This window comes from Amborella trichopoda, chromosome 3 (assembly GCF_054954075.1).
Source record: "Amborella trichopoda isolate Santa Cruz 75 chromosome 3, AtrichopodaSantaCruz75HAP2 v2.0, whole genome shotgun sequence".
Lineage (NCBI taxonomy): Eukaryota > Viridiplantae > Streptophyta > Magnoliopsida > Amborellales > Amborellaceae > Amborella > Amborella trichopoda.
Genome location: NC_142338.1, coordinates 46426134 through 46453533, shown reverse-complemented (window position 1 = coordinate 46453533; position 27400 = coordinate 46426134). Strand labels below are relative to the sequence as shown.

General features: G+C 37.2%; 1 protein-coding gene and 1 long non-coding RNA gene across 9 annotated transcripts in view; one reads left to right on the top strand and one right to left on the bottom strand.

Annotated features, from left to right (window-relative positions):
- Positions 1–863: 863 nt before the first annotated feature.
- LOC18443897 (protein NEOXANTHIN-DEFICIENT 1) overlaps positions 864–27400 on the bottom strand; it is a 31304-nt gene continuing 4767 nt past the window's right edge. The window contains exons 7-10 of one of the 8 annotated variants that reach the window (XM_006854078.4): positions 6711–6882; positions 6095–6161; positions 5898–5954; positions 864–1407 (exon numbers count right to left, since the gene is read on the bottom strand). In XM_006854078.4, the coding sequence (XP_006854140.2) occupies positions 1176–1407; positions 5898–5954; positions 6095–6161; positions 6711–6882 (528 nt within the window). In that variant the 3' untranslated portion in view covers positions 864–1175. Of the gene's footprint in view, positions 1408–5794; positions 6162–6710; positions 6883–7267; positions 7459–27400 lie in introns of those variants that run through there. The other 7 variants (XR_016051344.1, XM_020673363.2, XM_020673364.2 and 4 more) reach the window with 7 other exon arrangements.
- On the top strand, positions 2927–27021 carry LOC148782907 (uncharacterized). The gene is made up of 2 exons (XR_016051345.1): positions 2927–3404; positions 26800–27021. It is a non-coding gene; the product is annotated as an uncharacterized LOC148782907 (long non-coding RNA).

Below are 27400 nucleotides of genomic sequence, written 5' to 3'. Positions count from 1 at the left end.
TGTGATTTTTTTTGTTTAATCTATGATCGAATTTTTTTTTGTAATCCATGATAGAATTTTTTGAAAATTTGTGATTTTTTTTTTAATCCATGATAGATTTTTTTGAAAATTTGTTTTTTTTTTTTTTTAATCCATATTATTCAAAGAGAAAACGAGAGAGATGATGATTCTGAGGCCACCCTATCCCAGCCATATTATTCACATATCGAGTCCCAACAGCAACAGTGTAGGGATGAGCACGAAATACTGTAAATTAAATGCTGAATGCCGGTTCATGTAGGGAAAGAACATATCAATATTCGCATATTCATTCAAAAACATGAAAATTCTTAATGGAGTACCCTCATTTTTTATTGAATTCCTAAAAACCAATATTTATAATGAATTTTAATAATTTTTTCGGATTTTTTTGAAGCTTTATTCTGACCGATTCACCCGATTCGGATCCGGATCGCCGATTCACCGATCCGGATCGGTTTTTGAAAAGCCCGATCCGGGTCACCGATCCGATTTTTAAACCATTGCTCTAAACAATTAAATTAGAGCCTACATCAAAATTTTTATTAGAAAAGGTTATTTTGATGCCCACATATCCTTAAATTGATCATCTCAACATCAAGATACATGGACATGAAAAAAAAATGGATTTCAAATTTTGAAAATAATGCATCTTAATTTTCAAGATTTCCAAGTTTTCATAGATCAGGTTGATCTACACTATTTTTAAAGCTTTAAATTTTCTAATTAAATATGAAAATATATTTTAATGGTATCACAAAGATTTCCAATATTGAAACCATGTTTTTTGACACTATTTGAAGCCAAGCCTCGGCTCTATACAAACTGCACCCTTACTATTATTGTTGTTGTTGATGTTGTTATTATTTTATTAGTAATAGTGAGAACAATTCCGCAATTTTGGGTTCGTCCATTTTTGGACAAGTTTTTATACAAAAATTACCTCAAAAACCTGCCTACCATCGGAAAACATAAACAAAAAAAATGCTCCGCCTCAATTTTGAATATAACTAGTGAAACACCTACCCGGTCCACACAAAATGGGGACATACTGATTACCTTGTCGACACATTACATTACCATACTGATGCCCAACCAACAGCCCACAGAGAGACATATCTTGGCAGAGAGAAAAAGCATGTTATGTGTGAGGAATGCTAGCGAGGCTCAACAATACGTGGAGCACCAACTTTCAACTGCATGGAGCTGAACTCCAAAGCCAAAATTGGCTTAGACAGTAATAGCAATGAGATTTTCCGATTATGTTCATCACTATCGGAGGAATTCTCCACATTCAAGATTTCAACAGCACCCATCTCACCCGATGACGATTGATCATGGCTGGGAGTAGGAGGTTTGGATATTTTAGCAGGTGGTACCGGTCGAATTCTGCACAAAATATACAAAGATACAGCTATTTAGCAAATAAAATTCATGACATGCAAATGTACGTTTGCAATGCAATACTGCTTTCATGGTTCATTTGACCACCAACAGTTTTGGGCAGATTATCTAAGAAAGCCAGACACTGAATGTACTCCCAATGACATACAGTAGAAATAATATGCTTGTGGAAAAAGTTATTTACATGTCATAGAATAACTGTGATGGTTCATTGGAAAAAGTTATTTACATGTCATAGTTAAAGTTTCATCGTCTTTCTTTTTCAAAAAATAAATAAATATGGAACATGCCATTGCTAATTAGAGATTATGGAGATGAATGTTACGGAACTCGCCTTGGCCAAGGTGCTGGGCCCTTGGTACCTTGGCCAAGCCGAGTGACTACTGCAAGTCCGAGTTACTTACGCAAGTCAAGTACATGGCCAAACTCCCTAGAAAAAATATTAAAAAAAATGGAAAATAGAAAAAATTAGTAAAAGGAAAATAAAATAAAAAAAACCTCTAGAAAATCCACATAATTTTAAAATTTGTATAGAAAAAATCGATCTGAAAAAAAAATGATTTATAGTTGGGGACACTTGAAAAATCTTAAAAAAAAAAAAAGGAAAATATAAAAATAGCGATTAATGCAAAAACTACTTGCCAATCTTTGCCAAAAATATCAAATTGCACATAAAAAAATTAAACAATATACATAAAAAATTTTAAAAATATTCCCTTTTTTTAGATTTTTTAATAAATTTCTTTATGTACCCTGAGTTGTACAGACAAGTAACTCGGCCTCGCCACTAACGTGAGGCTGAGTTATTCGCCCTAGTCCGAGTGGACTCGGGTTAGTCTTGTAACATTGATGAAGATGTATAGATAGATCTTTTAACTTCTTAAGAGGTCATTAGAGAGGAGGAATATTTAATGCTGTAGATGCTTAAAAAAATCTCACATATGGTTATCACGATTAAATTTCTCAAGCGTTATAATGCATCATTTGAAGTTGCTGCATAAAGTCGATTACCAGGTTAAATCCAAGATTGGATACCATTATAGGTTTCAGAACACCATACGTATACATGCTTTAAAATAAAAAAATAGAGTCATTCTAGAATCTTAGTCATGTTTAAATTAATGAATGGAAAAAATAAGTGAGATATTAGCATGAAGATATTAAGTTTCCTATCTTGTGGATTACGAGATATTGAAGTTTCCTATTTTGTGGAATTAAAGTTGTAATGAGATTTGTTTCTTAAAAGACAAGAATTATAACTCTATAAATCTCTGACAAACCAGAGTAATCTCTATGATATGATAAACTGGTCGACCCTCTATGGACGTAGGCACCGTTGTCAAACTACACATATATCTTGTCGATTCTCTCTCTCTTTCATCCCTATTTAATTTATTGTAATTTTTACATGGTATCAGAGCAGGCTAATCCATCACGATCTATTGCGGCCTATCGATTTGAAAACCCAAAGGAGACCTTCACCCTCGCTTGTATCTCTCTCTCTGGCCTTGCTTTCTTGAAAGCGACGTCCTTATCTTGCACTAGGCTGTGGGTCTTTTTTATGGCCGATCCATTTGGGGCAATGAATTGGAAGGCACTCTATTTCACCCGGCCAAAATGGATCATGTGGGATTTGCAGGCATTAATTTGCAAAACCCCATTCACAACTTCCTTTCTGCATCGAAGGGTTTGCATAAAAGGGATTTTGCAATACCCCATTCACGTCATTCTTTTTTTGCATCAAAAGGTTTGCATCAAAGGGATTTTGCAAAACCCCATCCACGTCTCTTTTTGCATCAAAGGGTTTGCATCAAAGGAATTTGAAAGTCTCTTATCATTATCTTTTTTACGGCATTTTCCATTGACGGCTAATTTCTTTGCAAGGGCCCATGATTTGGTTTGAAACAGCTCCATACGCGTCGGAAATTTCTAGAGAGGGAAACGATAGTGCTCATTGGGGTCTCCGGTTATTTCCGATCAAGGTGTGTTCTACTCTTTAATTGCTATTCACTGATCAGGTCAATCTTCTGGCTCCTTTTATTTCTTTGTAATGGCAGATTCAGAACCTAACTCTAGCATAAAACTTACTATTGTTCTTTTGAATGGATTTAATTATCTTGCTTGGTCGAGAGCTGTTTCTCATTCTCTCTTTGAAAACTCTAAATTTAGACACATAACTAGAAAGAAAATCATGAATCTTTATTTGAAAACCTCTAAAGCAAGTGTTGAAAAAATTTCTCTGGTTGCTAATAATGAGAAATATGAAACAAAAAGGCCTCAAAATAGTGGTGGAGGTAGAGGACCTAACAATTATCGCAATAATGGAAGGGGCCATAATAATAGAAGGCATCCTAGATGTGATCACTACAACAGTATAGGATTGTGACCTCTGAGTCACCTAATGATCATAGTCATTCACATCTTCTCGCGACAATGGTAGAGGTTGCTCATTGCTTGGGCTTGGCCTGTTGCTTTTGAAAAAGAAGAGCGAGGCCTTCTATAGAATCTAAGTCGCTTAGCTGCTCACAAAAGTCTTCAATCTAGCTATAAACCCAAGTGAGCCTCTGCTATGCATACTGAGCTCATGGAACCACCATTCTCAGTCTTCACTCTCCTACGCTAGCCCTTATTCCTCAGATGGAGTTATTATCATATGCAAAGTTAGATTATATAATAGCGTGCAAGAAAACGGATGCGCTAATGCGCCGCGCTAGTCATTGCTTCTTGGCTTTCAAGCCTAGCTTGCTAGTTTTTTGCTCTTGCGAAACCCCCAGCCCCTTAGAAGAGTAGTCACACCGATTAATGCGTAGCATCAAAGCACTCGCGACTATGGCAGAGGTTGATCATTTTATTACTATTATTAATAAGAGTAAGACTAAATATGTGAAGGATAGGTGTTGGGTATTATACCCACACTTAAGGCCCATTAATAACAAGACAGCCGACAGATCTACAGCTCAGACCGCAACCACTCAAGCTCATTACTGCAATTGTGATCATTATCAGCAACCATGTAACAACAATGGTTCTTCCTCCACACAGGTTCCTTCTTCATTCTTAGACACAGGTAACCCTTATGCTTTCATGTCTTCAAGTGACACTTTTCCATAGATAATATAGGCTTAAGGACTATAGATCATATGACTGGTAATTTACAATGTTTATCTAATCTCAAAAATAATGAAAATATGAACATTATATCTATTGCAAATGGTTCATTGATTCTTGTCTATGGTGTTAGTAAGGCCAAGTTCTTTTCCAAGTCTCAAAACTCTGAAGTTATGCCTTCCTTTTCCTCTAACTTGATGTCTGTTAGTAAAATTACTCAGAGCATGAATTGCAATGTCATTTTTTCACCCAACTTTATGACTTTCCAAGACCAGGCAGCGGGGATAAAGATTGGTAAAGGAAGATTGTCTCATAGGCTATATTTATTTAAAGGAAAGGTTTATATAGAGCTGAGGCTCTAAACAATCAAATTTGAGCCTACCTCAAAACTTTCACTAGACGATGTTGTTTTGATGCCCAAATATCCTCAATTGATCATCTCGACATCAAGATGCATGGACATGAGAAAAAAATGGATTTCAAGTTTTGAAAATAGTGTATTTTGTAATGCATTTTTAGACTGTCAATTTTCAAGATTTTCAAGTTTTCGTAGATATGTCGATCTACATTATTTTTGAAGCTTTAAAGTTTATAAATAAAAATGAAAATATATTTGAAAGCTATCACAAAAATTTCCAGTATTGAAACCGTATTTGTCGACACTATTTGAAGGTAGGCTCTAATTTGATTGTTTAGAGCCTAGGCTCTATACAAACCGCACCCGTTATTTAATCAGGAGAATAAAGCTTTGGTCAGTCTCAAGGGCTATATTTATTTAATCAAGAAAATAAGGCTTTGGTTGCCAGTCAAGATAATTCTGATATTGATAAATTGTGGCATTGGAGATTTGAACACCCTTCAGTTAAAATTTTGAAAATTTTAATGCCCTCTCTATTTTTAAACTCTCATTCTTGCGAAGTTTGTAAATTTTCAAAATAGACAAGACTTCTTCTCAGTCTTCTATGCATGTTCAAAAAAACCCTTTTATATGATACATTCTAATGTGTGGGGACCAGTCCCAGTTGATTCTTACGCTGGCTTTAAATATTTTGTTACTTTTATTGATGATTGGTCTACTTAAGCCTCATGTTAATTTCAGAACACCATATGCATTCATGCTTTAAAATAAAAAAATCCAGTCACTCTAGAATCTTAATCGAGTTTAAATTAATGAATGGAGCAAATAAGAGAGACAAATGCAGTGCTTCTAAAATTCTAATCAGCAAGTTACTGGGAGACTTTGGGGAAGTTGACAAACAGTATCAAAGGCAAGATACAAACTTTAAAATGTACATATACAAGCGCAGATGCATGCCATTTAATGGAAAAAGAATCGAACTAAGAGGATGTAAAGGAGGCAGACTAACCTGCACTCAATGTCACATGAGTACTTAAGAAACTGAGGATGGTGCTCAGTGTGGCCGCTATGATTTCAACAATTAAATCAGTCAATCTTTTGGCACAAAAATGAAGATAAAAGTTTGCTCCGTAGAAAAAGGAAAGGAAGTCAAAGAAAAGACATAAGATGACGATCAATCCCCAAATGGATGTTTGATGGTCAAACCTGAAGCTTGGCAGAGACATCCGAATAGGAGGACCCCTCCATTGTCTTGTCAATTTTGATCCTGGTTCTGCAGACGAAGTGCATTGCATAAAAACCATCAATAAAATCTTTGAAAAGAAACTATACCTGTTTAAAATTTTGATTTAGTTAGGGTTTATGTGAAAGTTCAGAGTGATTGACTAGGCTTGGGACTTTAATGATAGCACATGTTTAAAGGGAGTTCAATTAGCCACAACTAATTAAAGACCTTTTCTGATTAACGGCTTTTCATTTTTTAGACTTCAATTTGCAATGCCTTTTTCGAATACTGGGCTCCAACAAAAAGAAAGGACATTGTAACGTACGAAAGATTAAATTTGTAACTTACTATACATAAGACTATAAGCTAGTAGGCTAGCAGACAACGATATTCCTATTGCTGCAGCTGATGATAAATATGCAAAATAATATATTATGTTTAGCTGCTTTCAGAACACCTTAGACACATTACATGAGTAAAATGAAAGAATCTGTTGCTGACACATAAATCATTTTCAACCAAAACAAAAAGAAAGGAAAATCAAAATCCTCAATAAACACAATTTAATGAGCATGAAGGAAAAGAAGCAAGGGATACCAGCAGTTTTGAGGTTGATATTACAGAAAGCAGTTGAGCATGAATCGTTGATCTCAGTTACTTGAATCTCCATGCCTTCTTTCCTTCTATGGATGTTATTTTCCACTCCCATCATGGTCAATAAATGATTATATTTACTTTTCGGCTTCTCAGGCATTATCTCAACCCTTTGCTAAAACACCAACATTGAATCAGATCTATGCACATGTAATCGCCATGACCCTCCCTCCCTCCCTTTCTCACGTATACACACTCACGCACATACACACCCACACAGACATGCAAAGGCCTATATGTTTAGATATGGACAACTTGTAGGTGTCCGTCATCATAAAAGAGAAATATGGATGTCGGGATGCTCAGTTTCAGGATTCCAAATTGTGTTTGAAATCTATAGGAGAGGTCCGAGGATTTGGGCTGCAGACTTTAGAATCTAAGAGAGAAGTTAAAATTAGTTTAGCCAAAACCAGTTCACACGAATGATCAAGAATGGTTCACCGCAAATCATAACAAATCTATTCCTCAAAGCAGTTTTCACTAAGAAAAATAGATCCTCTGTCACATTGGCAAACAATAGAAAGTACGCCTCAGGAGGTTTTCTTCTCAGGTTCGAAATGGTAGCTTTGCAAGCCCTGGAATTAGTTCCCACGGGAATGCTTTGCGTAAGGAGTCTGTGTGCAGCAACAGAAAATCTTGGTCACAATCCTTCTTCCATTGAGGTCCGACTTGGGAGTAGAGATGGAAAAAGCTGAAACCATTTTTTTGAGAAAGAAAAAGCCGAAACCATTTAATACAGAGACTTCAAACAAAGGACTCTACTTGAAAAGCTTTTGAGAAAAGGAATTTTGTTACACTTTGCTTAGGATTCAAAACGAGATAAGATAAGAAATGAACAATACGCATATGAATACTTGAAAAGTCATCCTAGTTATATCTCTAATCTTTTTCTAGTGCTTCTGGCCATAGGCCATTAGTCACATCCAAAGTCCAAGTCTCAGGCTGAGGGTGAGGCATTATAGCATCTCAGAGCCCCAATTCATACAAGGGTAGTCAGCTAGCTCACAAGAGATGATTTTTCTCAAATTTTTGGATTATTTTGTAGCAGAAATATATGTTGAAACTGCAACTTGAATTACCCATTCAGTTTCATCTGGCTTTTTTTTGTTTTACCTCTTGTTATTTTTTGAAAGACTTTGGGTCATATTGCAATTAGAAATTTGTCTTAAGCAAATTACTGGTGTACCAACTTCAAAGTGTAACTTTGAATAAATTTTGAACTTTCCTAAAGCATTTCCATTGCTTGTAAAGTCTCATCCACTTTGAATGCTCCAAATGAGGGTTCAATTCATATCCGGAAAAGAAATTGCCTAGAAGTATGTTCGACCTGCATTAGAACTATTGCACAGACTGGAAAAGTGCATCTAGAACCTATGCATGGGCACCAAAACCGGCATTTAAAATATAATGATTCTGTCAAGCAAACCAATACACCTCGTATCAGAATTTGATGAAAGCACTTCGAGCCCATTTCCTGATGGACATGGTTTCTACAAGTCTGCGGACTTAAATATACATGTGTGTCCTCTCTCCATGATCCATTTTTTAGATGGATTTGGAACCCAATTTTTTAGGAATATATAATCTATAACATGGGGATCGTTAACGTATAAAATAAATAAATTTTATATTTTAAAATGATATTGTTTGAAGAATAACTTTTTACCACTAGGTTTACTCCTTTGGTGGGACTACCACTTTTTTGTATTCATATTTATAATGGATGCTTGATGCGTCAAGGGAAGCTAATGTAAAATTGCATCCCTAATGCTAATGTAGAATTGCATCCCCAGCACAGAATACACTTTGTACAACTTCTAAGCACATCTAGAATGGGATGACATACAGGTTAAATTCACAGAAAAATGAACCTTTCAAAATTCCCAATGTTGTGCATATCATCCTTAAGACCTTCTATATCCCTAAATATCATTTTAAAGTTCTCTAGAGACCCTTGTGCAGCACATTCTTCAGATGTTTAGTAGGCCTATAAGCGCTAAGGGAAGCTTGAAAGTGATTACAAGGTCATCCAATGAATTTTGGGAGCCAGATTTATCCAAAACCAGAAGCATTACCCTTGGTTTGGTCTTTGGTGGGTGGTTGGGAGAGAAGTGGGAGGTCTTCTTCACGCATCACATATCCCACTTTTCTCCCCCACTCATGGTAATTAGTCTCATTAAACATCTCATGTTTCAAGAAGCCGACCAAAATTACTTTTGCCACCATGATTAGAGACTTTTGCACACCTAAATACAATCTAGAAGAGTTGAACTAGGACACTATGAGGCTCAGCTCTGGTAGCACTAGTGAGTGTATAGGGCCTTGTTTTCAAGGATACACGATTTAAATTTTTAAAATGACTCCAATGTAACTTACAATGCCTTTTAAAGAAATTTACAGCACCATATCTTCTGAGGTGAACATAATTCTACCATTACATACACCCAAAACAAATACATAAAATCACACTTTGGTCCCCAAACTAGTCCTACTCAAACCACGACTTAGAGATTGATTAAAAACAACAAGAACGTTACTTCCGCACAACTCCCAGCAAGATACACATGTAAAACATCAAGGCACATAAATGACAAGACCAAAGACAATCAATTTCCAAAATACATGGACTTAACTAAGTATGTACATAATCATGGGAAGCCACCGGTTTATGGCCTAAGACTTATGTACATACCAAGGTTTAAAAATACAGATCGGCGACCCGGATTGACCACCTCAAAAAACCGGGTCGGATTGGTGGATCACAGAATCAGCCGGATCAGCTTGTTTCGGAATAAAAAAAAATCGAAATATCACTAAAATTTCTTAAAATTGTAGTTTTTTATGTTTTCAAAGTAATTGGGCGTATTTTAATGTATATTTTTTATTATTCTGTTAAAAATATAAATATTGAGAACTTGTTTCACGCCTGGGTGTTTGTTGACCACTACATCCATTTTCTAGTCAAAATATAATTTAAAATGTAACTCAATGCAGTAAAATGGATCCCCCTATCTCTGTTTTGTAATATTTATATAATCCCCATTACTATGTTGCTCTGTTAATTTTTTCTAAATTTTCTTTTGCTTCATTTTAACTTGATATTTTCTTGTGAGTACTCTTGTTAAATTTCTTTTTACTTCATTTTTCTAAGTACGTGCTTTTCATTTCCCATCACCACTCTAAGCTTCATATTGGGCTTAATTTTATTTTGGCATGCTTTGATTCAAATGGCTTGAGTGAACACGATGGCTTAATTTTCTTGTTAGGCTCAATTTCATTACATGAATGAATGGTCTGAGTGAACGTAGTGGCTTGGGCCCAATTTTATTCATTTAGTGAAGGTGATGGTGTAAAAGGATGGGGGCTTATATCCCACATGGGGAAGAAAGAGGATGAAATGGGGGGCACAAGCCTATAATAAATGGGGAGATGAATGCTGAAGCAAATGTGATTTCTCACAGAGGTAAAAAACGGGCCTTTTTTAATGTTTAACTATAAAGTAGTTTCTCGCTTTGAGATAAAATGGTGAGCCGGTCTCATTTTTCAAAAAGAAGAAACAAAGAATATTAAAAAGGGTGGGGTTGACCACTACCTCTCTCTTAAAAAAAACATTCAAATTTTTTAATCCGGTTCATCGATGGTTCCATCTGGTTCTCTGACAAAACCGGCCAGTTCTATTAGTGAACCAGTACGAACCGGCTCGAACTGGCTGGTTCTCGATATACATGAACCGGATCGCCCAAGACGATTCGCAATCCGGATCGGTGATTTTTGAAGCATTGTTACATGCTATATGAATGCTCACTTTCGATAGCACAAGATTAATGGCTCAAATGGATCTACGTCAAGGGAAGCAAATATGTATCAAGCTTACTACACTAATTTAATTCCAAGAGGGGACTGATATACTTCAACATGAAGAGAGATGGTGTGGTGGCCAAGGATGCAAACTATGAGAAATTTTGTGGGATATTAACAAGCGAGAGTAAAAAGATCTTGGCATAGCTTGGGCTTATAAAATCATCATCTAGAACTCATTAGGAGCTCCAAATGCTTGCTGATTTATGATGAAAATCTCTGCAAATTTTAGTAAGAAATACTCATAACAACGATGAGAAAGTTATGTCAACATGAAGTAAATTATACTAGATGGCAAGGTAGATCATCTAGGCATAAAGGGAGCATGAAATCATTGTAGAAATGAAGATGGAAGTAGCATATATGTTGCTGTTTGGTGTGGCTTAGACCAGAAATAGTGAGTGAGGAAGATGACAACAAGGCTCCTTCTTGATGGCTATGGATCACACAAGTTATTATGCTCAATAGGCCACCATGGCTAAGCCTTAAGAAACACAACAAAAGGGGGACCTCCCATTTTTCTCTCCCTTTCTCTCTCTAGAAGTTCTCTAATCTCAACGAGGGCATCTTGGGGGAAAATACTTAGAGATTAGGGTTAATGGATGTTTGGCTTATTAAAGTAAACTTAATACATGGTCTGGTTCTGGAATTATAGTGGATTGCAGGCGAACCTCCAAGGACATGCACTATTTTGGATGCGGTGGCTCGCTTTTTTACACATGTACAAAGCTCTTTTCAGTCGATCAAAACTAAAAAGAGCGGCATCCCATTTGTGAGTGCCTATGAACATGCCGTGAGATGGTTCGAGGTCAAGGATATGGTTTATGTCCTCTCAAAGCCTGACCATCTCACACAGGGCTCTCAAAAATCCTTGCAGTAATACTATAGCTTCAGTAATTGTCTGATCCAAAACACTTTACTCATGCCTGGCTTATATGATCATGAGGAATTCTCGCACCATCCCAGACTAGGGATAACCCTCAACCTTTTTCGTTTATTACCCCTCAAGCTCAATCCTCATGATTCTGGGTTTTGTGACTCTAAGGATACCAACTCTAGATCACAGCACGTAAAGATCTCACGAGTCACGGTATTCTTGTTCACTCCCATTGTGACTAAGAACTATAAGAAAATAGTGGCGTCAGGCCTTGAAAGGCCATGACCCCAACAACATGCACATCTAGAACATCATCACAAAAGTGATAAAATATTTTTTAAATCCATGGTGTTCACATTCTTAAGATCATATACCCCACTAGGATCGTTCTAAGATTTTGGAACTTCTCCATTTGGAGAAAAGGTTTTATTATGAGCTTAGATTGCATTCACACATTACATAAGGCATTATCATTATTGACAGATTTATGAATGAAATGCATTCACGCATTACATAAGGCATTATCATTATTGACACATTTATGAATGAAATTCAAGTCCATCATTTCACGCATTACATAAGGCGTTATCATTATTGACACATTTATGAATGAAATTCAAGTCCATCATTTTCCATGAATCCCAAAACTAATGTCCTAGTCCACAATCCCACATAAAAGGAGATTTAAGCAAGTATATAGAAGAGGAATCATCTTCAATAATAGTCTTCAACTGGAACATTCCATTATACGCATAACCCTTTTTGGGTATATTTCTGTTTTAGAGCATCCATTTGACCATATATAGCAACTCACTCTCAAAAACAAGCTTAAAACCTAGGGATGGGTAATCGAGGCTTCATTCTATCCGAAAAACCCTTAACAGGAATGATAGATGACAATGTTTTCTAGTAGAGGATGGCTTGCCAACCACAGAAGTGCAGGGTTGTCCTCTCAAAAAGAAAGCCGGCAAAACATACGCTCGAAAACCGGCGGAAGTGATAGAAGATCTCGAGAAGGACCCCAAATAACTAGTCATTAGGGTCAATTTTGGAGGATCCTAATACTTGGTGGTGGACTTAACAAATAAAAACCATGAGCATTAGGATAGGTTGTGACCCAAAACATACGATTGAACAGCTATTAAGGGATGTGGGTCAAAGCCCATCATAAAGAATGCAGATGAGCACCCAAAATGGACTAAAATTTAACCCAAGGAGCCCACAAGATAGTCCCCAAAAATCAGGCCATTGCGATATGGGGAGGCCATGATATACAAGCATCAATCTTGATAACATGAACAATAACCTCGGTAGCACAGAAAAATGGGTCGATTTACTAAAAGAACCCCAGAGACCAGTAACTGACAGAGCCACAGTAGCAAAGTCCTCAAAAAGCTTAGCTTTAAAATTTTGATATCATTCCCATATCATTTGATACTATTTTCAAAAGAATTTCATAGTAGCATACTATTCATGTGTTGAGTACTACTCATGAAGGCCAAAAATACAGCAAAAAATAGCTTGAAATCCCCATTTTGTTTTGGTCATTTCTCCCAAATCCTATAGTGAAACTGGCTGAATTTGGCTAGGTTGTTCCTTGTTGAATGAGTTACTATACATCTACATATCATGGGGGTTCCCAGCCCGAATCATGCATAAATCAAAGACAAAAGATGACGGATTAAGGAAAATTCATGCTAAATTTTGGTGATGCTGAAATTTTGACCCACATTGACAAAAACACTCATAACTCGCTCAATACTTGGACTTTTTTAGTGAAATTTGATGCAAAATGCCTTTATACCAATTCTCCACAGAGCCAAAATGACCGCATAACTGTGAAAAATGGCGGAAGCAGGGGAATGAATGGGTATATGGATCCCCATAGTTTCCAAGGGTAATATGTGATTTTCCCCAAAATCACAATAAAATTGCCTTTTGCAAAGTGATGAGACAAATAGTTAATAATCCACCCATGGACTATCTATACTTTAATTAACCATCCTCGATTCATTTCACTTCCATATAAGGCCGACACCTTGTCCACTTCTTAGGTTAGGGGTTTCAGAGAGGGGTTAGAAGGTTGAGTGTCTAGAGAGAGCACTATCTAGAGAAAGAGACTTGTTGATAAAGAAAATCCTTAACTTAGTCCTCAAGTTTCTCTAACTCTAAAGTGAGAAAGACTTAACCATCTATCCTAACACTAGGTTAACAAGATTGAACCTAAATGAACCCAAAATACTAGCAAAAAGAGAGAGAAACCCCATTCCCATGGCCATTGTTGGTGAAGAGGCTAGGTCAAACTCCCCCCAAATCATATACGCTTGGGATGTACAAGGGGAGGCCTATGTTCCTCAGCCTCAATGAAGTTCTACTGTGTCCCTTACCCTCTACATCCCAATCTGCTGTCCAAAATGTGTGGGCACCTTAAGGGAGATCTATTGTGTCCCTTACCCTCTGCATCCCAATCTGCTGTCCAGAATGCATAGGCGCTTCCCTCTGCCATGATATAGGCAGGGGGTCTAAAAGGACTTCCCTAACTGAATCTGGGAGGTTGTAAACCCTCATTGCAAGTACATTTTGCACTTTATATTGAAAATGTGTGTGCCCTTTTTGCTTGTAAGAATTCCCTCTATCCATATATATCTTGCAGCCGCATAGTCACACGAGCGAGAAAAAGGGGGCACACCCTTGATGAAGAAGGTTTAGAAAAACTTATCTTATTAAATACAAGTTTGAACCATATAATAGTACAAGAACAGGGTCTTTTGAAACTTCTAGGGCATGTTACACATCAAGCAAGGTGAGGACTTCCCCAGATGCCAATTTCATTTCAACTGTCTGTTTACCCACTACTTGGTAGTGGACGAGTTGCCCATGTATAGTATTAGCCTATGCCCTACAAATTCACAGGTCTCAACAAGACCTATCATGGGAGACGTTTGGTAGCACTGGAGTCAATCCACCAATTCTTAATCACCAAATATCATCATCAACTCGGATCTTACAGCTATAAACCTCTCTTCTGTCACATTTGTGTATGGCTCTTTGCTACTTTCAAAGCCTAATCACTCTCTTGTGATGACTAGGCTTACCAAAAAAAAGACAAATGCCGCAGTTTCTCCTTGTCATTCTTCCTATTCTTTTTCAAATTTCTTCACTTCCTTTCTTTTAGATTGCTTAACTTTCCGTGGAGTTTTAGTTTAAATTTTCTTTTAAAACTTTCAATAACATATCCATTAGGAATAAGCCCAGACCTCTCCTCCTTCATGTCATACAGACAAGTCTCTTCCTCAATTCAAAAATGTCATATGAGGTCTTCCAAGAACAATGGCCTCGAGTTTGCGTTTTAGCATTGTAGCATACTACGATAATCTTTCTAAGAAGAGGGCAATTTAGCAATGATTGCTGACACTTGAAAAGATTCATACCCTCAATAATAATCTCATTGGCAAGAAGTTGCAATTCATGCACTTGGGTAAGAATTGGCTTATCATAAACTACTATAACATCAAGATAGTGGTGTGCCGAGCACTTTTTTTACCGGCATCCTCAATTGATGTAGGAAGGAAAAGGTGGGAAATTAAATTCACTATTTTCTAAAACTTAAACAAGTAAAATGAACAATAATGGAGAAAGAACACGGTTGTAAATCAAGCCCAGAGAAGAAGAACTTGCTTGTTCATGAAATAAAATTCATCCCAACAATATAAGCCTCCTAAAATGTGACATCCAACATTTTATAAGCCTATGAAACCCTCAAATTGCCTTGAGATCGAAGTGAACAGTTAAGACTCTAAAATACCCCTAACAATACTAAAATTCAAGAAATACCCCTGTGAACAATAACGTGTGAATAGTAACTTGTGAATAGTACGCATGAACAGCAATATCAACAGTACCAATGAACAGTAAACAAAAATATAAAATAATAAAAAAACCCTAGAATCCCTAGGAAACTTAAAAACCCTAAAAATAAATCCTAAAACTAAAATTAAAACATACATCTCTTGAAATTAAACAACAATTAATAATTAGAATAATATCGTCCTGCATCATTCTTCCTTAGTTGAAGAAAACTCGTCTTCGAGTTTTGAACTGTACTAAGATGAATTCAGCATCAAAACCACCTTCGTCCATATTTTTCTTCTTTGTTGGCTCAAAGATTAATTGTGGTGAGAAGACATCCTTAAGACAAGGATCTTCATATGTGTATTGACCAATCAATGTAAATTTATCAAGTACGGCTATCCTTAAACTCTCATTGAAAATCATGTAACATACTCCAAACTCAATTTTGTGGTCGTTCGACACTTTCTCGACATTTATTTTATTACTCTCTAGATCGAAGCCCACAATTTGCAAATTCTAAGACGACCATGCTTCCACTACACTATTATGATTCCAATGCCCTAAATACCTTGAATGCTCTACCTCTTTGATATTCTTGAGATCATCTTTCTTCGTCAAAAGACCGGTTCACCCACGAAAACTTTTTTGTTATCATAGATTAGATATCTTGTAAGATCTTATTCTTCATCTGAGCATTCGTAAAAGATTGAGGTAAATCTCAATCTACAACTTACTGATTTTTTTATACAACTTGCATCAAAATAAATAGTATCGTTCTTCGAATAGAAAACCCTAGAGTAGTGTCCCCCATTGAGAGGTCTTCTATCAATTTCCTCTTCACTCGACTCTACACACAGAACACGGAGTTGAAAAGGGTTGTAGTCGAGTTCTTCTTCAAAACTATGCTCCCGTCAATGCCATCACATATTGAACATATCTATGTAGTTTAACACATCATCAATCCGCAACCACTCAACTCGAGCTCTGATTCGCACTATTCTCCATAAAAACCCTCTCAATTTGGATCTATCCTGGTAGATTTCTCTTCTTTCAAGGCACGCCATTGCTGGCCTCGCTTGTGCAGCAATAGCTCTGTAACACTCTCCATCAAGTTGTTGATTTCCTTGCGTAGTTGGATCAGATCAGCATCATTACGATTAAGACCTCAATGACTAGGCCTCGCTTGATGCAAGAAGGATAGGTGGAAAATTAAATGCACTCCTTTCTTGCTCTTTAAACAAGTAAAATTAGCAATAATAGAGAAAGAACAGGGTTGTATATCAAGTCAAGACAAGAATTTTATTCTTTCATAAAATAAAATTCATTCCAATAACATAAGCCTCCCAAAATACGATGTCCAACCTTTTATAAGCCTATGAAACCCTAAAATTACCTTGAAATCAAAGTAAACATTTAAAACTCTAAAATACCCCTAAACAATACTCAAATTTCAAAAAATACCCTTGTGAACATGTGAACAGTACCAATGAAAATAACATGAACAGTACTTGTAAATACTAAAAGATCAAAATATAAAAAACCCTAGAATCCCTAAAGAACTTAAAAACCCTAAAAATAAATCCTAAAACTAAAATTAAAATATACACATCTTGAAATTAAACAAAAAATTAAAATAATTTTGTCCAGCACCATTAATTTTTTATTTACTCCAGTACATCTCGTAATTCCTTTACTAATGGAAAGTTCAAATGTGATGGGAGCAAAATTATACTTATTTTTAAATTCTATTCAATTTTAAAGGATGTATATTTTGATTTTAGTCTTAGGGATTATTTTTAGGATTTTAAGTTTTTTTTTTTTATTCTAAGATTTTCTTATATTTTCTTTATTTACTATTCATGGCACTGTTCATGTGTGTACTGTTCACAAGTTACTATTCATAGGGTATTTTTAGAATTTTATTAATGTTTTAAGGGTAGAGTCTTAAATGTTTGCTTGGATCTCAAGTTAAATTAGGGTTCATAGGCTTATAAAAGGTTGGATGTCATATTTTGGGAGGCATGGGAATGAATTTTAAATTATAAAAGAAATTTATTCTCTTGGCATGATTTACAGCTATGTTCTTTTTCTATTATTGTTGGTTTTACTTGTTTAAGGTTTAAAAAAAGGGTGGATTCAATTTCCCACATTTTCTTCCTGTGTCAACATGCAAGTTAAACAACAGTTTGACGTGGGCACAAGTATGTGTAATGCAAGGACGAGGGGTAAGAAATAAACAAATCTAAAAAATAAAGAAATAAAAATAAAAAGTGAGAGGATATACCCTCTCTCAATGTCTGCAAGGGAGTCTAACTCCAAAAAAAGATCTTTTCGCAAGACCGAAAATGATATATATTTATATAAAGACTGAAGCCTAACTTGCTTCTTAAGAAACTGTAACCACAATTAAATCCTAGTGCTTCATCTGTTTAACATTTATCGTCCAACCATACGCCTCCATTCTCTACAACTAAAAAAGACAAGAATACCACAAAGAACGCTAAAAGCCCAAATAACCTGAAACCCAATTTTAATATCTAAATAAACTAGTAAAATACAAACATTAAAAACCCATTGCATCATTCTCATAGGGTTGGGAAGAGCTAGACCTCAAGCTTGTTGTGTTCACTGCATCATTTGTATGACATCTAAATAGTTGGGGATGGAGTCCTACTATTCACTTGGTTACTTCGTCAATGAACCATTATTAAAACACTTAATCTACAACTTGTAGTAGAACTCTGGGCTCTTGAGCATAACTTTGATTTGTCTTCTAAGTTCAAAAGGTATTTCACATGCTTCAACTGGTGCATTTTCTACTTCATAATTGGTTATCAAAATTTGTAGCACTCTTGGGTGGTTGTTTACATCATCCCAATTGAGACTTACCTCGTCATGATATCCAATATATTCAATTTTCTTCTCCATTTGATCTCAAAGGTTAAGATTTAGTGTTAGATCTACTAGATAACGAGCACCTTCTTCTCAGTGACTTTGAATTTTCTAACAGTTGCAACCAATGATTTATTTTGCCGATCTCAACTCTAATTTTGCAGATCTCGATTCAAATATCTTCTATGGCTTTATTTATGCCCTCTTTAATTTGTTTATTCGCAACCTCCACAATTGTGGCAAGATCTACTCAATTAAAAGTGCAAAATCTGGTGGCATCATGATGAATAGATCTTCTAAAGTTCTGATACCAACTGACATAAGGACAAGGAGAAAGAAAATAAACGAATCAAAAAATAAAAGGTGAGAGAATATATTCTCTCAGGGTTGTAGGATATTACACGCTAGAATTCCTACAAGATGAACTATACATAAAGAAAGAGAATCATAAAAAATTATGTTTTATATTCAATGACCAGACACTCGTTACACTTTCACTTTCTACTACACATTGTCTCTCTCTTTGCCCTACTCCACACATCACCACTCCCTCATCAAATACTTCACCCACGTTCTTCACCCACCCATTCTCTCTCTCTACACGCACCACTCACTTTCTTCACACCACTTCCTATTTCACAAGTTGCGTCCCACTATTTATAGACTCAATACCGCCTTTGTAAATAGTGAATAAAGGGACGCATGATACTTTAATTGTGTAGTCCTTGAGGGTCCACATTACCTCATGGTTAACCAAGTAAGGAGGTCAGTCCTCATAACTGCCTCAAGAAACCCATTTAGAGAGAGGAGGTCTTAGAATTATCCCCAACACTGGCGTACTCCGATCTTCTTCTAGTCTTTTATTTTTCTTCTCCTTTTCAGTCTTTTCTTGTTCTTCTTTTTCACTTTCTTTGAAATCTTCTCGGCCTCAATTTCACTCTCAACATTTGCCTTCTTTGGCTTAAGAATTGGGTTCTACTGTGGTTCTTTTCTAGAGTTGAGATTTCCTCCTCTATAGCCTTCTGCCATTCTGCACTGTGATGTGCTTCTTCGTATGAGGTTGGTTCTCGTATATCATCTACTTCGGCCAATGCAGCAACCACATATTTAAGGTTCAGTTTTCTGGCCCTGATTGACTGCCATAAATGTGGTTCTTCAATAACCTCTTCTAGCTAGCTTGGTCAAGCTTACTCAAGTGTCTTTGACTGATGGACACCATCTCTCCATGGGCTGGAAAATCTTCTTGGTGTGATCTGTGGGTTGTGCTTCATCTGGCCCTCCTGGTTGGGTTCAATCTGCTCTTCATCTTGAGTATATCCTCGACCATCAATCTTTTCTCATCTTCGGTATGTGGTATTTGTGTGATTTTCAAAGTACACTAGGATGATGCCTCATCAAACACCACATCTCATGATACATAACATCCATCAGTCGTGGGGTCACAACACCTCCACCGCTTCTTTTGGCGTCATATTCAACAAATATGCACCATAGCGCCTTTTTCTCAAGCTTGCTGCACAAATTTTCAGGAACAAGCACATAACAAACACAACCAAATACTTTAAAATGTCTTACAGTTGGTTTGATCTTCCAAAGCCTCTTGTACGGTGATATAAATCCCAACTTTGGCTAAGGTAGTCGATTGATGATGTGCATTATTGTCTTCATACACTCGGTCCAAAATCTACTTGAAACATTTTTAACATGCAATATAAAGCTACAAGTTTCGGCTAGATGTTGATTATTCCGCTCAGCCACTCCATTCTCCTATGGGATGTCGGGACAGTTCCGCTGGCTTTAAATGCCAACCTTCTTTAAATAAGCCAAAAATTCTATTGATGTGTATTCCCCTCCATTGTCAGTGCAAAGACACCGAATCCTCTGGCAGGTCTACCCCTCGACCTTTGTTTAGAATTTTTTGAATTTCTCGAAAGTCTCTGGCTTTTCCTTTAGTAGACCTCTGAATTTTCTTTCAGTAGATAGGACAGTTATGAGACCAGTTTTGCTTTATGGAGCGGAATGTGAGCAGCCAAGAAACAACATACTCATAGGATGAGTTTAGCTAAGGTGAGGATGTTGAGATGGATTACTGGCAAGACAATAAGGGATAGAATTCGAAATAAATATATTCATGAGAAATTAGGTGTGGCTCCAATAAGATGAGAGAAAGTATGCTTAGATGGGCTGGCCATGTGCAGCACAGACCTAGTACAGTACTTGTTAAGAGGAACAAGTTGGTTCAAGTGGAAGGAAAGGCTCAAAAAGGGAAAGGGGTAGGCCCAAAAGGACATGATTGGAAGTAGTGAGAAAAGATATGGGGAATTATAGCCGCACCGAGGGCATGGCCCTTGATAGAGAAAAATGGCGGACTAGGATTCGTGTAGCCGACCCCAAATAGTTGGAAAAAGCTCTGATTATGATGATGATGGGATACACCCACACATACCTTGAATAGTCATCAATGAGCATGTATTTCATGCCTCTAATCAAGATTTGCTTTACTGGGCCAAATACATCTGACTAGATAATTTTCAGCAAGCTAGATACTCTAAATCAATATATGGTTGTCAATGAGCCTTACCAAACTGACAACCTACACACACAATGTCTGATTGTACTTCTAGCTGAGGACGTCCCCTCACCATTGATCAACCCATCATCATCTTCAATCTGTTGAGGCCCATGTGCCGTAGCTCAGCATGCCAAAGATCAGTGGTCTCACTTCGTCAAGTCTTTTGTATATAAGATTATTCGACTAACATTATCTAAACAAACTTCAATTGTCAGCCCTCCATAATTGGTTGGTTAGGCAACTTCAAGCTTTAGTACACCTTGACATCATCTGGGCCACAACCACAACAAAGTTGCATGTTGTCAACTTCTAATAGCAAGTTCTTCTTCATTCTTGGTACATAGTACAATTCCTACAGCTGGGCTTCTCCTGTATTGAATCAAGGCATGCAGACAGCCTTACGAATATGGGTGATTGGCAGCCTCGCATTATTGGCTATAACCACGACTTTGCCTCCCTTATATTCAGCCAAGTTGAGGAACTTAGCCTTGTCTCCGATCATATGGTTCGAGATGCTCGAATCGATCTAGTCTCAACTGTAATCAATGACTTCAGAGCTGGAGATTGTGCTCAAAGCTAGCTCCTCAGGTTCCTCCAATCGCCTCAATTCGACTGATTCAGGTATGTGCCCTTCAGCCGATCAATAATAGGCCATTTCTGAACTCATCAATTTGGTCTCTTCAACTACCGCAAAGGATGTCAAAGAATCCCACTCTTCTTAAATCTCGCTCTGGTGACTTGTCGCAGTCACCGTATGTCCGTTAGCTACCTTCTTTTTCTTCGACCAATAGTCGAGAGCATGGTGGGTTTTTTTACCACCGTTGTAACATGCATCTCATCGAGGTCTCCTTCATTGTTGATCAATGTCGGCATTGCCTTGTCTAGCTCCCCCTTGCTGAGAGCCTCTCTCCTTCGAGTGGTCTCAATTGTCTCTCCTTTCTTCGACACTTTGCTTTTCTGAGTGAAAAACACTTCATCTTTTATGAATACGCTGGCCATCTGTTTGGCCAACATGTCCTGATTCGCTAGTAGACTTTCTAACTCCAGAAGAGACAGCTGGGTCGCCCAACCTCTGATGGTTGCCATGAAACTATTATACTCGGGTCTCAATCCTCTCCTGATGATGTCTCATCCTCATCTTGATGATCCATGATTCCAGTCGAGTTTGGAGATCTCATGGCAGAGAGCTTTCACTTTGGTGAAGTATTGGCTGATCAACATCATTTCTTAGGACATCGATATGAGCTTGTTTTTTAGGAATTGCAATCGAGCATCATTCATTTTGGCAAATAGTGTTGTCAACGCATATCAGGCTTCTTTCGGAATGATGGCTTCTCAGAAGCGGTCCAACAGTTCATTTTTTAAATTGTTAGTCTTTAGCACGAAATGGCCTTTCCGGCCTTGATGCGCCATCATCACAACGCCTCAACATTCTCTCTAACGGGTGTGACAATTTCTTTGCCACCACCAACCCCCCAGAGATCATGTCCTTGCAAGTAAGATTCTTTGCACGAGCATTTGCCGTTACAATTGTGGTTGTTCAGCTTCTCAAACCCTCCAATTGCATTTGCTAGGTCCACCATTGTGATTGGTGGGTTCCTCATCAATCTCGTCCACCAAGAAGTTTGGTCCCTGACCAATCGACTTCATAGTGTCTCACTGCTCACATAAAATGGCCCCTGACCAAACCTGACTCTAATACGACATGTAGGATTTTTCTTGGCTTTTTATTACATGGCAAAATTCCTGCAAAATGAACTATACATAGAGAAAGAGAACATAAAAAGTTATGTTTTAAATTCAATAATTAGAGGCTCATTACAAACTTTCACTTTTCTACCACACACTCTCTCTCTTCACACTACTCCACACGTCACCACTCACTCTTCAAATACTCCACACTTTCTTCACCCACCCACTCGCTCTCTACAACCACCACTCACTTTCTTCACACCTTCCTATTACATGACTTGCATGCCACTATTTATAGACTCAATACCGCCTTTGTAAATGGCGAATGAAGGCACACATGATACTCTAATTTTGTGGTCCATGAGAATTCACGTTACCTTATGGTTAACCAAGTAAGGAGATCGGTCTTCACAACCGCCTCTAGAGAGAGTGAGGTAAAGAAGAGAGGAGGGGACCACATGTTGCCCTCTTACAAGGGTCTACAAGAGAGTCCACCGTAAAAGAGATCTTTCGCAAGATCCAAAATAAATTCTTCTCTATTCTGTATTGTCTAACATTTTCTTATTTAAAAAAAATAAACATAAAACTAACTTGCTCTCTAATAAACTCTAACCATAAATAAATGCTAGCCCTTCATCTATTTAACACTTAACTTTGCTCAAGCATCCATGCCAATCAAGATTAATGCATCTTGTGGTTGAGTTGGTATCGGAAGTTTGGTTTGCAAAGGGGTCGACTATGGTAACGTCAAAGGTGGACAAGGCTCAATCAACACATGGGCCAACTTCAAGGACTTGAGAAGGAACAAGACCTTTTGCTGTCATCTCTTGCAGTTAGACACGTCAACTGGTCCAATATAATCAAATCTGGATGCATAACTTTTGCCTGACCATTGCCATGCTCGATCACCTTGAAAGTGTTGGTTTTTGAGGTCCTATAAATCTAGATTTTGTAAAAAATAGAACTCGAAAACAATCCAAATAAGTGCTTCTAGTCCTTAAGATAAAAGAATGGAGCCGCTTAGGTGATTGAGGCCTCCTACTCAAATGCCCGAGATACAGTAGGGTCCATGGCGAAGTCACCCCATGATACAACTGCCCAGTGAAGCACATTGTTTCGAATACGTTTGTAGTCAGCCACTTCTCACAATGGAGGAGAACCTTAGAACACAATGCAAGAAAAGGGAAGGACTCTTTGCTAATAGAAAGGGGGGATCACACTCTTGGCAAAGGAAACTATAAAAATATGTTAAGAGGGAGAGAAATGCTTTGTAGAGAGAGAGCGAGAAGGGGCAAGGTTTGCCTTATGTTTCACTTACCCCAAATCTTGCTCCTTTTATGAGTTGTTCAATAAACCCATCATTGGAGAGCGGCTGGTATATGCAAGAGGTATATGCAAGAGTTTCTGAGATGCGTAAAAGAGTCAGTGGATGTGTGAGAGAGATCATAACATATGCAAGAGAGTTGGTGGGATGGGGAAGAGAGTTGGTGCTTAAGAGAGTTGGTGGTGTGAAAAAACAAGAAGTATAGGATTATGCATATATCATGCTATTGGGAACTCAAAAGGGTGTGCATCCATCACATGCCACGTAATCACACATATGCGAGATCAGAAAATAGTGTACAAATTCCATCGTAGTCCACAGTTTTTCTCTCTATATCTTTCTCAATGACCGATAGCGTACAAGTATGGTGAGGGAAAGGTGAAAAGAATCTATTGTGGTATTTCATTTGCCACACTACAACATTATGGCAGTCCATTGCCACATGCACACATGCTCCAAGCTTGAGCAGCAAAAAGAAATACTTTTTCCCCGAAGTACCCAACACTCAACACTACATATTCCACATACAGACCTACGAAATTTCTCACTATTGTGGAATTAAACTCAAGTTCTCTATTTCCTAAAAGCTTTTAAATGTCTGTAACAAATTACCAAAAGGACAAATTTGTTAGAAGACACAACACCAACGAATAATACCTGGTAAGTTCCTATTTAATGAATTGCCTATTAATGGCAGGTTGCTTGACAAGCCAAAGTACTCTAGAGCCACTAAGACAATGGAAAACATAACAGTACAAATGTTCGGTTGAAAAACAATAAAAAGGAACAATGACTCACCATGGTTTAAGTATATTGCACACTTAGGGTGTATTTGGCATATGAGAATTCTATAAATGGTTATGAATTGAGATGTGAAGAGTCACTATGGTTCATAACAAATGCCTGATAAGAATAATTGCACAACCTTTGATCGAAGAGATATAATTTGGACACCAAAAGATGGCATAATGACCGTCTCTTGCAGCAATAACAAAATTTGAGAGTCCGAATACATTTGAGGTGCCTCCCCCAAGAACTCCCATTCACTTGCTTCTTTCAAAATGTAAAAAGACGGATCAACCTCAGACCCATGGGAATTTTTATTCCTCATCTCTACATGAATCAAGTAAACATCCGATTGGTTTGACCTTCACAATAATTTTGAGTTATTTCAGGTTTTTGCTGTTATATTGAAAATTGTGCAGAAATTTAAGAACGCGCATTTCCATGTATTTTGTATTTTCGACCAGGCAAGGGGATTCAGAATCAAGGGCATGTCTTGCACTGGAAAGAATATTAAAAAAAATTTCCAATGATCTGAGGTCAAAGAAATTGGTCATTTGGGTTGTGGAAACTTCCAATTACAGTAGCATTACATTGAGATCCAGCAATCTCCATGATTTGGAAGCATGCAGTATGGATTAATCTCTATGTTGGGGACACACATATCAATACATAACACAACTATTTGAAAGATAAGCACAAAATTTGATGCCACTAGGAAACTAAATTGTAAAAAGGATCATAATTCTTTTATGCATGAATAAGTAAGTCACTCAAGTGGATAATTGATCTGTAAGCACAATCAACAAAATTCAGAAACAATGATACTCGCATAAATAGAGACGTAATTGGATGCAATTTGCACATTTCATGAATACATACAATTGACTTACTAGAGAAGGTTCAAGCACCCGAACAAGCAAAATGCCTCATAGTGTCCTCAATACTAGTGGAAAAACCCATGAACAACCATGGTAGCGTTTGAGGGGACCAAACTAGACACTGTATTTAGTTATGCAAGTTTGCAAATACACAGAAAAGGTAATAGAATAAGAAATGGGAGCTAGATGAGGTTCCATGATTTGGAAGTGAATTGCCCTCAAGTTGATGTTGCAGGCGACTAGGTACTCAAGGATTTTAGGCACAAATTTGGATTTCTCTGGGCCTTTGAACACCTACAATAGATTATTTTATTTGCTATCTCAGAATGTATTTATGAGTTTAGTCTATAAGTATGTGTGGATAAGCAGTACATCTTATGTGAGGCATAAGTGATATCACCAACCAGTATTAGCAAGCCGAATGTTATTAGCTTCTTTACTCAAATGGTTAGAATTTTCGATTTCCATTAAGAAATAGCTGAATGATCAAGATCTCTCTCTCTATCTCTCTCTTTATCCCAATTAGGGGCAATTAGTGGCACATGGCCACAAAGAACAATATCTTCTTCACTCAAGAAATAGTAATTTCCTTCCTCAACATTCAAAACTCAAGGTCCTTTCACACAGTACATACTTCTAGAAAGGAATAGCCAAAGGATTGAGAACTCTCTCAGTTCATAGCACATGGGTCACACAGTACATACTTCTAGAAAGGAATAGCCAAAGGATTGAGAACTCTCTCAGTTCACGTAAGAAATAGGTTTGCAGGATCTTAACATTCAAATTTCATGGTCCTCCTTCAACGATGCATACCACTTCATCATTGTTGAACAATTGGAATTTGAAACCACATACTTCATTTAAATATGTTAATTGTTAAACGGAATTCATGAGCTTGTGTAGGATGTGAAAATGAACCACCAAGCATCTTTAAAATTTGAGCATGGGCTTGATTGGTTAAGTTGTTGATGATAGCATCACTACATTCCAAGTTCAAATCCTACCACTGAACTACCCAAAAAGAATAAAAAAGAATAAAAAAGAAAAAAAAAAAAGGGAAGAACCCAGTAAATGAATTCATGAAATATGTCCAAGTTACTTTCAAACTGAAACCACCTGCATCTCACAGAACGCATTGTTACAAAGGCACCCAATGAGAGATTCTGCTAATCATGAAAAGGTATGATTAAGCACTAACAAAGTAATTTAGAATTCTAAGTGATTTATCCAAGTCAGGTTCTGTTAGAAACTTACATGATACTAAAACCCAGTTTAATTGATCTGGATGACAATGGTATCAGGTAGAAGTCAGAATGAAGTAGCAGCTTCTGAACAATTAAGGCGAAGTGCAAGTATCTTCATATTCATCCATGGGATATAACAAAAGTGAGATGGATCCTTTTTTTTCTTTTTTGGACGTGACAGTGAAGGAATATTGTACTTTGCTCTCATTGCAAGGAGTTATGTTAAAGGAAAAAAGGGTGTTTCTAAAATATTTGAAAAATAAAAGGCGCAAGTTTTTAGTTTCGTTCTTTTCTTTTTCTACCCCATTTAAAATATATTTTAAAAGGGAAAAAAATAAGAAGAGAAAAGGAAGAGGCACGTGATAAGAGAGACAAGAGGCCATTGAGAGGCAACACTTGGTCCTTCTCTCCCTACAAGTGTTTCCTTTTATTTCCTTTAAGTGGTTATATATGTGAAGGGTTTTTAAGGGGCTAATGTACCTTGTACGAGCTCCTCTCTTTCGTTTTTGCTTACTTGTGAGCTAGGTACAAGGACATGCCTCTCATCTCTGTGAGGGCCCTCCAGTGTCACAGGATAAGATTACAACACATTGTTGCCTCTTACAGTACTTTCTCTCTCTAGATTATTTCCTAGCCTTGTTTTGCAGCAAGCTTGTCT